This window comes from Nelumbo nucifera, chromosome 5, assembly GCF_055504915.1.
Source record: "Nelumbo nucifera cultivar China Antique chromosome 5, China Antique-T2T, whole genome shotgun sequence".
NCBI classification, from domain to species: domain Eukaryota; kingdom Viridiplantae; phylum Streptophyta; class Magnoliopsida; order Proteales; family Nelumbonaceae; genus Nelumbo; species Nelumbo nucifera.
The window spans coordinates 29,473,834-29,487,500 of NC_142653.1; the positions used below are offsets into that span (position 1 = coordinate 29,473,834).

A 13,667-nucleotide genomic window follows, 5' to 3' on the forward strand; every position below is an offset into this window, starting at 1 on the left:
ACGCCAGTGTTTTCGAAAAGAAAATTTTGGAGTGAAGCCCAATCCAGCAAATGTGAACTCACGTTCCGCATTAAACGTATCATATTGTTATCAGTAATAAAACATGGAAAGTTGGAAACACTATACACCAATACAGGGAAAGGTTTAGGGGTTTTAAAACTCTTGGAGTTGGGGGGGCAACATGACTTCACCTACAATAGAAACCCTAAAAACTAATAGCACAAGCTTTTCAATTTGCCAAATCTTTTATCTAATCCCAAAAATCCCTAACAAGTAGTCAATCCGAGTCCAACGCTACAACGTTAAGCATTCCGAATTTAATTAATCCAAATAATAGAAATTATCCATTCTATAAAAAAGAAAGCAATTAAGAAAATAAATAAACCAAATCTGTAGTCTAATAGTCGGAAGGCTAAGATTGATGACAAATAGGAAGCACTACAAGATAGAGTTAATTTTTACAATTTGGGTTTTCTTTCTTTCCTTTTATTTTTTACTAGGGATTAGTGTTGCTTTCTGTAAAAACCCCTTTTAATTTAATTTACCTTCTCATGACTCACTCCTATCACTGGAGGTCTGAAGGATGGACGAGATGGACGACCATCAGGATGGACACGTGTACACTATCGTGTGGTAATGCAAAAGTAATTAGAGTATGCCGGGCCCTCGTGCTTGGAGCCATATTTTAATTTCCTTTTTCTTTTTCTAATTTATTTTTATTTTTTACCTTTTATTAATATATATATTTTGTCCACTGTCATCTCTATTTATTTACCAAGACCACTCCCAAAACCAACTCTTGGTTTTCTACTTCATTCTTCAACTTCTCTCCCAACGCCTCTCCAACTCCAAACAGCGTATTCGTCTTCTTCTTGGCTTAATTGCTCTCTCTCTCTGTTTGTGTAAAGATGGTGAAGGTGTCCGTTGTCCTTTTTGTTTTGGCGGTCTCGGCTGCCATTGGATTTGTCAACTGCGCGTCTCCGCCGTCGGCCGACTGTTCTACTGTCATCTTCAACTTGGCCGATTGTTTGTCGTATGTGAGTAATGGGAGCACGATCTCTAAGCCGCAGGGGTCGTGTTGCAGTGGACTGAAGACGGTCTTGAAGACCAACCCAGAATGTCTTTGTGAAGCCTTCAAGAACAGTGCCCAGTTTGGTGTTACTCTCAATCAGACCAAAGCCGTGGAGCTTCCTGCTGCATGTGGGGTCTCTACTCCTATCAGCAATTGTGGCCGTAAGTCATATGATCTAACCCCTACCTATTTTGTCTTTTAGATCTGTTTTTTCTTAGTTTTGCCTCTTTTTTCCTTCTGTTTTTCTTTTCCATTATTTATTACTATTACTATTTTTTTTTTGTTCTGTTGATCTGGGTAAAATCTGATTAGTATTGGTAGTACTAATTGTTTTTTTCTGGATTTGGGTTTTCATGATTGATTATGGTTTCTTTTCTCTTGTCTTGCAGTGCCCGGTGGTGCTCCTAGCCCTGCTCCTGGTATGTTTTGATTCTGATTGTTTATTACATTGAGCGAGGTTTATTTTTTATTTATTTATTATTATAAAATGGGACTCTTCAATGTTGGTATTCTGGTATGTGAAGCATAAAAAAGCCCAAGAATGTTTCCCTTTAATTTAAAATAGAAAATTTAGAGAATATTTAATCTAATCTGATGGGAATATCGAACTAGTTGTAATAGTAAGATTTTTTGCATTGTGATAGTTCTCTTTCTTCTGTTTTTCTATTCTTGTTCAAAATATTATTTATTTTATTTGTTATTGGAACTTAAAAGTGTTTTATTGATAGAACTTAAACCCATCTTCCTCTGCCTTGAATTGACTTACTGCTTAATTATCTCTGTATTCACCATTCACGAATCACAAATCACAAATCACAAATCACAAACAGAAGCTTTTGTAATTATAATTTGTTTGGAATGTGTTGCAGCGAACTCGCCAAAGACTCCATCACCATCTCCAAAATCACCGAAAGCAGCGCCATCTCCATCGTCGCCGTCTCCATCATCTTCATTACCAGTCACTGAGACCCCTGCCACATCACCTCAGGCCTCCAATCCGGGTGCCTCAGCTCCAGGACAATCTGGTGCCTCCGCGGTCCCGATTTCTTTTATGGCTCTTTTTCTTGGCCTACTGATTGCCTATTTCTGAATGTCTGGGGTCGGTTGGTTTTGCTATTAGTATTAGAGTCTATACTTGGTTTAGAACTGGATCCATGAATTCACATTCTTTTTTGGTTCCCTTACTTTTGTTTTTGTTTCTTATACATCCAGTCATCTGTTCTGGGAACATGCTTTGAGATCACAGTTGTTAGTTTATATGAGTGATATATCTTTTGTTTTAAACGATATGACTATTCTTTGGTGAGCTCATTGAATTCTGTTTAGAAATGTGTCAACCCAGTTGAAATTACATCTGGGAAGGCATAGTTTGCAAACAATCTGGGTGAAACGATACAGGGCAACGCACTGGCCACCGGAAGAGAGAATGTTTCTTTCAATAAAGTTGAATTGGTTGTCTACTTGTCTACGGTGGGGTTATTTTCTCATTTGCCTGGTTATCATGCCAGAGACGGAAGTAGCAATCACGATAGTTAGGAGAAGAAAAAGAAAAGAGATGTCTACCAAAAGAAGAACGGGAAAACAAAAAAGAAACCAAAAGAGAGATCGACTTGGGCCCTTGCGTTTTGGACATCTGATTGGTCCTTGTCCAGTTTTACCTACCCCAATTCCAAGTAAGACTGCGATCATCATTCACTAAGGCTATGTTTGCTTTGAAGGAAAGGGTAGGGAAAGGAAGGAAAACATAGGGAAGCCTATTCAAGGTTTGTAAAAGGTTTTTCTACATTTCCTTGACTTTTCCTACTTTTCCCTTCAAACCAAACACAGCCTAGAGTTGTATAGGCATATAGCCATCATCACGCTTCTTGACAAACCATAAAAGGGGTGATGTGTGTCATGTAAACAAAAGCTTCAATAGAATAGTGAATAAAGAGGATTCTTCTAGTGTGATACGGTGCCCATGTGAGTTCATGTGACGGATCCAAATGCCTAGGAAACTTGCGACATTCCAGTCCAATTTTTTAGTCATGCATAGGGGAGAGAGAGAGATTTATTATCTAACTATGATGGGTCACTTCGATTAATCCGAGTAACCTTAAATTTTTAATTAGCACGGTCCTACTAATTAATTAAAAAAATAATGCGTTAAAAATGCTTTTGGCAGGAGAATCAACCTCGGGATATTATTTAGTCCAAATATGTAACAAAGAAGATCACGCTGCTTATTTAAATAAAAAGAAGTATCAGAATTCAATTCTCCACTTAGCACTTGCATTAATCTAATACTTGTAGATGAAGGAGAACCAAATTTGACTTCTGATGGAAATTTCATTACTATACCCACTGCATCTGCATTTGAATATTTGATCACTACGACTACAGTTTGCTAATTATATTGAGTCAATTCGTTTATTCATCTTTCAATAGGAACTTGTGATGTTTCAAAAATTAAAGAAAAATAAATGAACATTCTGTGACTCATAACAAAAAGAGTTTTATGTTCTATTTGTTGTTTGGTTGCAGCTTACACGCCCAAGTCTTCGTTTCCTTCTCATAGAGCTTCATCTCCAGCTCCGGCAGCACCAATGTCTCCAGCTCCTACACCTATGATCTATACAAGTGAATCTCCAGTTCCTGCACCCACAAGTGAGTCTCCGTTGAGTTATCTACCTGGGTCATCAGTGAGCTCCCCCCTCACTCCAGCTCCTACACCTGTGAGCTCTCTCTCCGACTCTTCATCTTCAGATTCCGGGCAGTTTGGTGCTTCCTCGTTTCTGCTTCCATTAATGGCTCTTTTTGTTGGTCTAGCTGTTGCTTCATGAACTTCTTTATCGGCTATTAGTATTTTCCCTTAAAAGTATACTGTTTGCCAGTATACTGAGGGATTATTATTTTGATGATTTCTTTCTGTTAGAGTTCTTATTGTGTTGTATTATCTCTACTCGTCTTAGAATGACCTGGCATTCTTTCTTCTTTCTAATTTATTTTAATATTGTATAGACAAATTAACTAAATAATTTTTTTCTTTTCTTTTTTTTTTGTTATAAAGACTAACCATTGATTCTTGAACCTGCTTATGGCTAACTAATACATGTAAAAATCAAGTGGCAGATGAAAATGGCTCTACATTGTTCTCCTAATCAACTTTTTTTCCACATGGCAAATCTCTTTTTAATAGTTAGTATACCTGATTCAATCCTCACAAAACCGTTCTCACACCATGTTCACAGTCACTTGCAACTGTGCATCGAGACTATCTCCCCATTAATAAAAACATACAAATAGGGAGATATACTCCCTGCACGACTGCACAGGGTTGTGAACACAGTGTGAGGACAACTTTACTAGGACTGAATCCGGTTTTGTATACCTATCATATGTGTGGAAAGAGGCATCAAAGATGCCTCCCTAATCCCTATGCGTGAAAATCATGGAAAAGTCAAGGATCAATATGTGTTTGGACAATCATAGCTTCTTGTTTAACTCTAATAGTCTTTTGCTATAGTAATAATTATTTGTTTGTAAAATAGAGCCCACACGTTGAAGTTAATCAGTGGCCCTTTGGAAGGGCTTTCCCGTGATGACTTTTGATTTTGCAAGATAGGCCTCACCCCATCACCCGGACCGGACGGTCTATAAGCAATGCCTGATGAAAATTCCAGAAAGCCCAAATCAGATGTCCTTCTTCCAAAATAAACGGCTTTTGTGTTGAAGTTTATCTGGTAGCTTCCCTAAAGCAGTTTTGTTTTCCACTGAGCCCAAGAGACTTTAGCTTTAGGGGCTGTCTCAGATGATCTCTCAACAGCCCAATAGATAAGAAGATGCACTGAGTTTTTGGGGTGTGGTTCGCATCGTGGTCTTCTGAGCTGTTAAAAGCAGTTGGGAAGGTTATTTTCAGCAGATCAAAGCTTCATTTGAAACTTCCCATTTTTTGGCTTTTTTGGTATTTTCTTGTGCTCATCTTTGGCTCTTTTGATCCACGCGACACCAAATGACAAAAGACCTTTTTTAGTCTTTTCAGCTTCCCACAGATCAAAAGATGAATCGGAAAGATGCACCAAACACCACCTTATTTTTTAAAACATCTGCAAAAAGCTCACGCTAAAATGGAGTCTAAAGAAGATCAAGATCCGCAACTTGATAATGGATCCCGCCAAACTAAAATGGCAGATACATCAATGAGTCTAAAGAAGATCAAGATCCACAACTTTATAATGGATCCCAGCAAGATGGTCGATAGGAGATAGGGATCCAGAATTGAATGGGTCCAGATGCAAAGATGACTAATACAGAAATTCAGCATGAGTAGGTTGGCTTTTCACCATAAAAATGGATATATACAGAATAAACGCACCCACTCATTCAGATCAAAATGTGGACTAAATGACTCTCAGACCTTCCAATCCCCATTAAGGAGAGTTAAAGGCTCTCCTTACCTAGTCCTTTTATATTGGAATCCATACTGCGAGTTTGCCTCTAAAAGATTGAATAGTTTATCAAAAGTATACAACCTTTTCTTTTTTTTTTTTCCTTTTTAATTCTTTTTTCCTCTATGTGGGTCTCGATTTATGATATAATGAAGCACTTCAATTATACCAACCATGATCACAATTCACAAGCAACCCATACTAAGATTTTGTTCCTCACTTTCGCTAATATAAGGAATTGGTGGAATTGGTTGTGGAAAGACGAGGTGTCACTAAATGGTGAAGTTTCGCTTAACTAGTCTCTTTATTCAAAGGAAAATGTACGGTTTAGATTCAATTGAACAAACAGCCATGAATCGATCAACCTAACAGTCCGAACTGACGGGTTCCATATGGCACCGACTTCAGGAGACAAAATGATGTCAAGAGACGGGGCCAGTTTGTCTATCGACTCTGGCTCAAGGACACGCCGAAGTGGACCCCCCCTCCCCCCATGTTGTCTCATACACCACCTCAACCAGTTGACTTCCACACCCGTCTTGTGTACGAACCTACGGTGGATGATGTAATCGCCCATATGGGGCACAAGCAATGCAACACAGGTAGCCTACACCTGTATGGGCCATGGTCACACACCCTTGGCTTGGAATGATCCTTTTACTGATGTAAAGGATGAACGGAGGAGCAGTTGTCGCACAACTGTTGAGAAGAGATCCGCAGCTGAGGCCAATACCTCCACACGAATCTACCATACTCTTTTCAGCCAAAACCAAGGCCTCCTCAACACAACCTGCCAACCGTCCTCGGTCACTACGACCTCGAGAGTGGGGGACAAGTGATGTAAGGATATCTGGCTGACTTGCAAATCTTGACATGTGGCACCAGTTAGATGCATCCTAGTCATCCATCATCAACCATTGTCAATTGCCACCACCTGTTCTCAATTGCCCCTCTTCTAAGGCAACCCCATCTATAAAAGGAACTCCCACATTGAAGTAAACATACGGACTTAAGCTCTAAGTTTCCTCTCATGCTTTGTCCAACCCCTCACAAATCTCGGCTAATTTGACCATCAGAGTCTACGCCCCTGGGTTAACTCTTGGAGCTTTTGACATTTTCTTTCTCTCAACAAATTGGACCCATTGGCCTTAGACACCAGAAATTACGTTGTTGCTCAACAATAGCAAAAATCACTTTTATGGTGGATTTGTGGTCCAAAAGGAAAATTACTTTTTGGAAGTATTCTTGTTGTAGGTACATAGTGCTCGCTTAGTCCATCAAAGTACAGAAAACACCAAAGTGATACTATATGGATGCTTGCAATGAGTCCATAACTCATCAGTTACTTACGATGAGCTTATAACTCCTCAAACGTTTGCGATGAACATACGACTTATCACACGTTCGTGATGAATTTGTACTCGACACGAGTCAAGACATATTTTAGTTAATGTAAACCTGTGATGAATTTTATACGCGCGTAGTTCTGCGATAATCCTTGGATACACATGGTTCTATAATGATTCTCAGAGGTGTACGGTCTTGCAATGAACCCGAGGCCATTATAGAACCGCGGGTCGCTATGAACTGGAGTTAAATATCGGTTAAACATGCTACCTTAAGTGATGCATGTGATAAGGTACCATGTAGGCTTAGTAAAGATGCGCCCGCCAAACAATGATGTCACCAACACCACGTCGGTTAAGTAGGTCATGAAAGGAAGTAGCACATGCGAGTCGAGTTATGAGAATCTTTAGACGAAAGGAAAATCAGTCATTGAGAGATCTCATTAGACACATGGCGAAACCCTAGCAGTTCCCCTTAATGACCGACAACGAATCTAATATTTCCTTTCCTCATATGAACCAAGCACTTTTGATTCCTTTCTTTCGGGACCTTGGGATCCCTCCTTATAAATGAGGATCCCCCTTATAACATTTCATTTGATCACTGATTCACTCAATCATTAGATTCCCCACTCATTCTACTTAGTTGTCTCACCACTCCCCTTTGCCCTAATCTCCCAGTTGATTTCCTGCCTACGGTCTTCCTTCATCCTTCAAGAAAACCACTCCCACGAAGCCTGACCACCTCACCTACACTTGTAAGAGGTAAAATTTTGTTATTGTGGATTTGTGGTCCAAAAGGAAACTTCCTACACCAACGCACCTATTTGCTATTTTTGTCATGCGAATGAGTTATTTGAGCCATTTTGTTCTTATCAGATGGGAATCCTTCATTTACCACATGGGAGACATCCATTAGGTTGGCTATATATGCATCCAATTCTATATATGGGTCCTATATCAAACCATGTATTGGAGTTTTATTTGGGCAGAACTTTTCATAATGAGGTGGAAAGAGTATTAATAGGTCCACTTCAGCTCAAAATTAACTATTAAAGAGGTCCCTTTTATATTTTTAAAAAAGTACTTTTTTTGTCCCTAAAATTTACGATTTATAAAAGTACTTTTTTCTAGAAATAGGATGCACCCAAACATGAACTACTACATACCTCCCTTAAACGGAGTATGTATTTTGGGAAGTTGGTAAAGTTTATGGTGCATAAAATATATCTTAAAATAACGTGAATCAGTAATAAAAATTGGCATCTTTAAAAATTGTACATATTTGCATTTATACTCCTTCCAAACTAAGCTCTTAAGGACAAAGACGGTTTTACTTGAGATGTTAGAAGCAATTAAACAATGATCCTCGCGAGAACACAAACGTCGTTAGGCTATGGAAAATCGCTGCAATTGTACTCGTAGACCTCTGGATTTGGGATGTTTTGAGATGCATGCCCCATAGGAATGACAAATAAAATCTCTTTCTATCTATTAAGAGTAATTGTTATTAGAAGGCCCACCCACATGTGTACGCCGTATGATCCATCTAACAGCGGAGGCCCAAAAGGCCCGTCTTCTCTATTTGGGATGTTAAAGGGGGGTTCTATACTTAAATGACCCTATGTAAAATTATACAGGCGGGCTCGAAGCATACGAGGCCAGATTAAAAATATGTAAATTGGGGCTGGGCCGGGCCCATTAATTTCACATTGGACTTGCGTCCATCGGTGTAGCCAAAAGCGAAGGAGTCACGTTGATTCACAATTAATGAGAACGAAGTAATGGAATTGAAGTAGTGCAGGCAAAGACTAGAATATTCCTTTTACATAATGCCACCAATTACATGTGAAAACGTTACAACAGACCTGCACAAGTCCTTAAATGTTGCCCTCCCCCCTCCTTCCCTATGACATCAACACCCACCCAACAATCCAAGCCATCATCATGTGATACCGATTTGTGGCTGGAAATTAAAGAAGAAAGAAAGAAACATATAAATGGACCGGCAGGCAAGGACCACTCCCAAAGTTTTCAGTTTTCACACAGACCTCGCATAATCTATCTAAATCCTTAGAACCTCTAAATAAAAAATCGGGGACGAAAAAGAAAGAAATGAAGAAGCCACAGTTTATTGAATTTAAATTGCTTCACTTGTATTCCAAAATCATGTTGTTCTCAGGAGCCAGACCGATACAGGCCCTCAATATGTTCTCAAGCATTGCCCTCTGCTTTGACAGAGCGTTCACCACGGGCGTCCCTGGTGGAACCTGTGTGTCAATTCACACCCACGCAATTATATCAACTCTCTAGTGCTGAATGTTTAAACTTAATTCAAAATATATATACTGAAAAAAAAAAGAAAAAAGATTAGGAGATCAGGATGATGGTTGGTTGCTTACAAGTGGGGCTTTGGTGAGGTAGCTGAGAATAGTAGCCACAGGGTGGAAAGAGTGAAACTTGCCCTGGAAAAATGAAAAGTAGCCTTTGTCAATCCAGTTTTTTTGATAAAACGATCGAATATTATGATAATTAAGAAGAGTCGAACTGGCGAACCTCTCCTTCAGCTTTGAGTTGGATCCTTGTGCTGAGCTCTGCCAAAAGGACCAAGTCTAAGATGATGGGAGCAGCCAACAGTGAATCCTCACAGGTGTTGTGCAGGACGATTGTGCTCCGCCCGCCCATGAATATCTCCGACGTGTACTCGTCCATTGCCCTCTTGCTGTCTCCCACATATGGCACGTACTGCACCAGCACCCAAAAAGAATAGTTAGTTAAGGCGGAGCATGCATGAGCGGAAATACAACGCCCGAGCCGCTTCTATAGGCTAGTAGAATACCTTGATGACGATGACATGGTCAGGGTGCTCTCCGGGCTGGTAGAGGATACCGTTACTGGACACCATGTCGTCCACAACGTTGCTCTTCGATATCTCCTTTGACCGGAATGTCTGTGGCGCTGAGAGATTCATGCCGTCGTTGTTCCCCAAATGGTTATAGCTCACTATGGATGTTGGCTGAAACATCCCGACGTCCGGCCGTTAAAAATTAAAGGTAGCTAGATTTGAATGAAGATTGATTAGAGTTGGAATTGAATGGTTTTACTGTACGTTACGTACCTTGATTCCAGCCCCAACAAGGAAATCAACCAAGACGGATTTCATCTTGGTCTGACCACTCTTGAAATCATCCCCACCAATCAAACAGTTCCTCCTAATTGCCAGATCAATCAGCCCAGGGACGAATGTGTTCTGAGGGCTTCCATTGATGAAGGGGACGTTTTCGAACACACAAGCAATGGCATATAAGGTGGAAGGAGAAATCTCTGCCTCGTTCTTCTCCAACGAAAACAAGAGGTTCTCCATGGTGTCGTTTAGCCCCACAATTACATCACTATATCTCTCCGTGTTAGCAGTCCACAGAACCACCACCTTATCTACCTTATTAACCTCCTTGAATTCCCTATTCACCATTCAATTCAATATTACAAATTCCAATATCATCAGCATGCATACATCTCTCTGCCTTCTGATCATCATCATTTTATATATTATTATTAAAAACAAAAATTTAAACCAAACCAACCTGATGTCCTTCCTCACTTGTTCAATTTGCTCTTTCTTGGTCCCTTTAATGACGTTGTTAGCGCGGGCCCCCTGATTGGCTGCGATGAAATCAGGGTCGTATATCCCTGGAAGAGGGACCATGGACTCCATGTAGGGCCTCAGTTGTTTTTGCAGGTCGATGTCCAACACCTTAGCCCTGGCCATGGCGTCTGCCAAGTTCATGTCGCTAATGTCCCAACCCCCAAACACGATCTCATCTGGGTTCACCTGAAACTCAACAATTAATAAAGTATTTATTAAGTATTGTATTATATAATGGCCTTTACTTAAAAAAAAAAACAGAAAGTATTTATGTATGCATTTCACCATTAATTAATTACCATTGGGAGCAAGCTCTTGAAAGGAGCGTAAATTTCTTCCCCATTGAAAGAACCGACTCGGATGGTTGAGGCCTGGGTCAGTGAACCAAAATAGTTGGCTTGCTGTACTTTATCCTTGGTAGCCCAGGAGATTCCTCTGAAGGGGAAATAAGAAATCAATGATCCACATATTTAAGGAAAATGGCATTCTGATGGGGAAAATATAAATATTTGCCATAAGAGAACCAATGATAGATGATTTATCATTATTCAACACAAGATCTCATCATAAAAGAGAAACAGAAAAAGTGGGGAAAGAGAGCTAAGAAGAAATTAACTCACTCCCGATTCGCGATTACACCACCGGTAAGGGTTGAGCCGTTGTTTCCTCCCCAACCCACAAGCATAACTCTACAAATTAAACATCATCAAGAAGTTACACACACAAACAAAAAAAATAAAAAAAGAGATTTTTTGAAGAAACCCAAATGATGGATCTTCATTATTTCACAACGAAGAATGGAAAAAAAAAACAGATCAAAACAGAAATGAGGAGGTTATTGAAATCCAACCCTAGTTTAGGAACGTGGGTGTCAGTCTTGAACTCGTATTGAACGGTCTTAGGCTTGACGACCCATTGATAGGTACCGTTCCTGTTCTCGTGGACAAGCTCGGTGGTCTCGTAGTTGTAAACAGAGTGAATTTCATTCTCTGTATACTTAACGTTAGGGCTCTCAACCTTGAAACTCTCAATAAACATCTTGACGGAATGAGAAGCAAAAGAAAGAATGTAAGAAAGCGAGATCAACTGCGGCACAGAAGATGGAAATGGAAGAAGAGAAGGAGAGCCGTTCTTTCCTTTTCACTTCTTCTCTCGCGATATCTCTCTGTGATTCTTCATTCCGCAAGCAAAGCATCGTATTTATAAGGAAAAATAAGCGGTAGAGACGCCACGTGAAGACAAGTAGTGAATGGGTAGTGGCCTCCCTTTCCACTTGAATTGTAAAGTTAGGGTCGACCGTGCAAAAACCTTGGGCTCGTACAGGCCACCCACAGGTGACAGGCCATAGTCGATAGCGACTTGTGTGGAGAGCATAAACCTGGCGTTACGCGTGGCTAGAAATTGATGGAGACACTTGTAAATTTCCTCAATGAAGACCCCACAGCCCCGACCACTCAGGGAAGAAGGTCCTGGAAGGAGGGAAGGCGACAGTTTTAAGGCCGTCATCTTCAATCTTCATTGAATGACTGAGACTTCTGGTAGGACCAACAGAGTAACAGTCACGACCCGGTCCATCACCCTTTCTTCCTTCTCTCCCTATTTTCGGAGACGGGATCTGCTCCTCACACGCAAATTCTACCATGCATTGAAATTATTTTCCGTACTTATTAATGAATATTCACGAGAGATGTTCCCAATGTACGGTAGATGTGTTTGTGACGCGCCCATTTGTGAGGAACGGATCCGTCACCTACTTTCCCTCCTAAAGCGTCTCGCATTCCGGAAACATAGACACCTTTTTAATATTTAAATTCGTTTAGAAAATTAAAGAATCCAATTAAGTCATTAATAATTGAATTCATTATGTTTAGTCACTTAAAAAGTTGATTAGTTTAAGTTAAGTGAACATTCAAAGTTCAAACGAGTTTTGATTGGCGAGTTATTTAGATATCATACGTTTATAATATCATAGATGTATTCTCACGTCATTACTTAGGTTTGGGATTAGGGTTGTAATTCCTAATTAGATTCGATTATTAAAATCTTACATTTGAATTTGATTCAAAATCAAATTAGATTTAAAGACTTCCGATTCGAATTTGAATTCTAATAAATTTAGATTTAATTTGATTCGGTTTTAAATTTTACGATATAAAAATATTATAAAAAGTTAATTATTTTTTAATTTTTATATATAATAAATTAATATAAATATAATATACTAAATATATATATATATATATTATTTTAAATATAATTATATAAAATTTATATATTAAAATCAATAAATATTATAATATAATCATATTCAAATTTTAATTGAATCAAATATGGAATCAGATTACCAATTTTCGGATATTATTGATAAATTTATTTGGGATGGATTGGATCAGGCTTGATAAATCAAGGGATTGCGTTACCTTCTTCATTCAAAAACCTCACCACCACCTTCTCCATCGTTCATTATACGCCTTGGGTTTTTTTAGTTCTACTTTTTCTTTACTTTTATCTTTCGTGATTAAGTTTTACTAATCATTTTGCAATTTTATTTTTCTATTGTTTGTGTTCCTTAATTATTTTAATCATGAATTCAATCGGTTGATGTGGTAATCCCAAGCTTTTAACCCCAGCTGGAAACTCAAAGTCGATTGGTCAATTAATTTTCCATGAGAGCAAGGTTCAAAATATCGATATAATCAATATGTCAGTAGGGGCATATCAGGTGAATCAATATTGTTTTTTTTTTATTTTTTTTTTTGAAACCGGTTTAAGTCTCCTCCATCCTTTGAACCGGTCAGACCCTCAATACACTCACTATAGAGGCATATCAAAAAAATCCCAAAATGATACATATCGATCAATACGAATTGATATATATACTTTTAACTTTGCACAAGAGCCTGTATTAATAAATTACAAATGGTTTTTTGTAATTTTATTAATTTTTAATCACTAAAAATTACCAAAAATTGGAAAAGATATGAAAAAATAATTTTGGAGGATGGGGTTTGCTTTTTTCACACCTGCAAAAAGATTTGTGCACCAAAATAAGCTGGTTTCATGCCAAAAAGTATTGATAGAAATGGTTTTTCACTAATATTTAATTTCTAGAAATTACAAAAAATTAGGAAAATTTATTTTGTGGAAATGGGATTGCATGGAATCAAAAGGGAACA

At 38.8% G+C, this 13,667-nt stretch overlaps 2 protein-coding genes across 2 annotated transcripts; one reads left to right on the plus strand and one right to left on the minus strand.

The window, feature by feature from the left end:
* Positions 1–764: 764 nt before the first annotated feature.
* LOC104600093 (uncharacterized) lies at positions 765–4,106 on the plus strand. The gene is made up of 4 exons (XM_010262920.3): positions 765–1,233; positions 1,462–1,491; positions 1,942–2,097; positions 3,596–4,106. Exons 1-4 carry the CDS (start codon positions 909–911, stop codon positions 3,892–3,894), a joined length of 810 nt encoding a protein of 269 aa, XP_010261222.1. The 5' UTR covers positions 765–908; the 3' UTR covers positions 3,895–4,106.
* Positions 4,107–8,641: 4,535 nt separating this feature from the next.
* LOC104600092 (inositol-3-phosphate synthase) lies at positions 8,642–11,799 on the minus strand. Its single transcript, XM_010262919.3, has 9 exons — positions 11,342–11,799; positions 11,112–11,180; positions 10,791–10,926; positions 10,430–10,677; positions 9,964–10,306; positions 9,685–9,861; positions 9,402–9,590; positions 9,248–9,310; positions 8,642–9,115 (listed from the first exon to the last, which is right to left on the minus strand). The coding sequence occupies exons 1-9, from the start codon at positions 11,527–11,529 to the stop codon at positions 8,996–8,998; spliced, it is 1,533 nt and encodes a 510-aa protein (XP_010261221.1). The 5' UTR covers positions 11,530–11,799; the 3' UTR covers positions 8,642–8,995.
* Between the last annotated feature and the right edge of the window lie 1,868 nt (positions 11,800–13,667).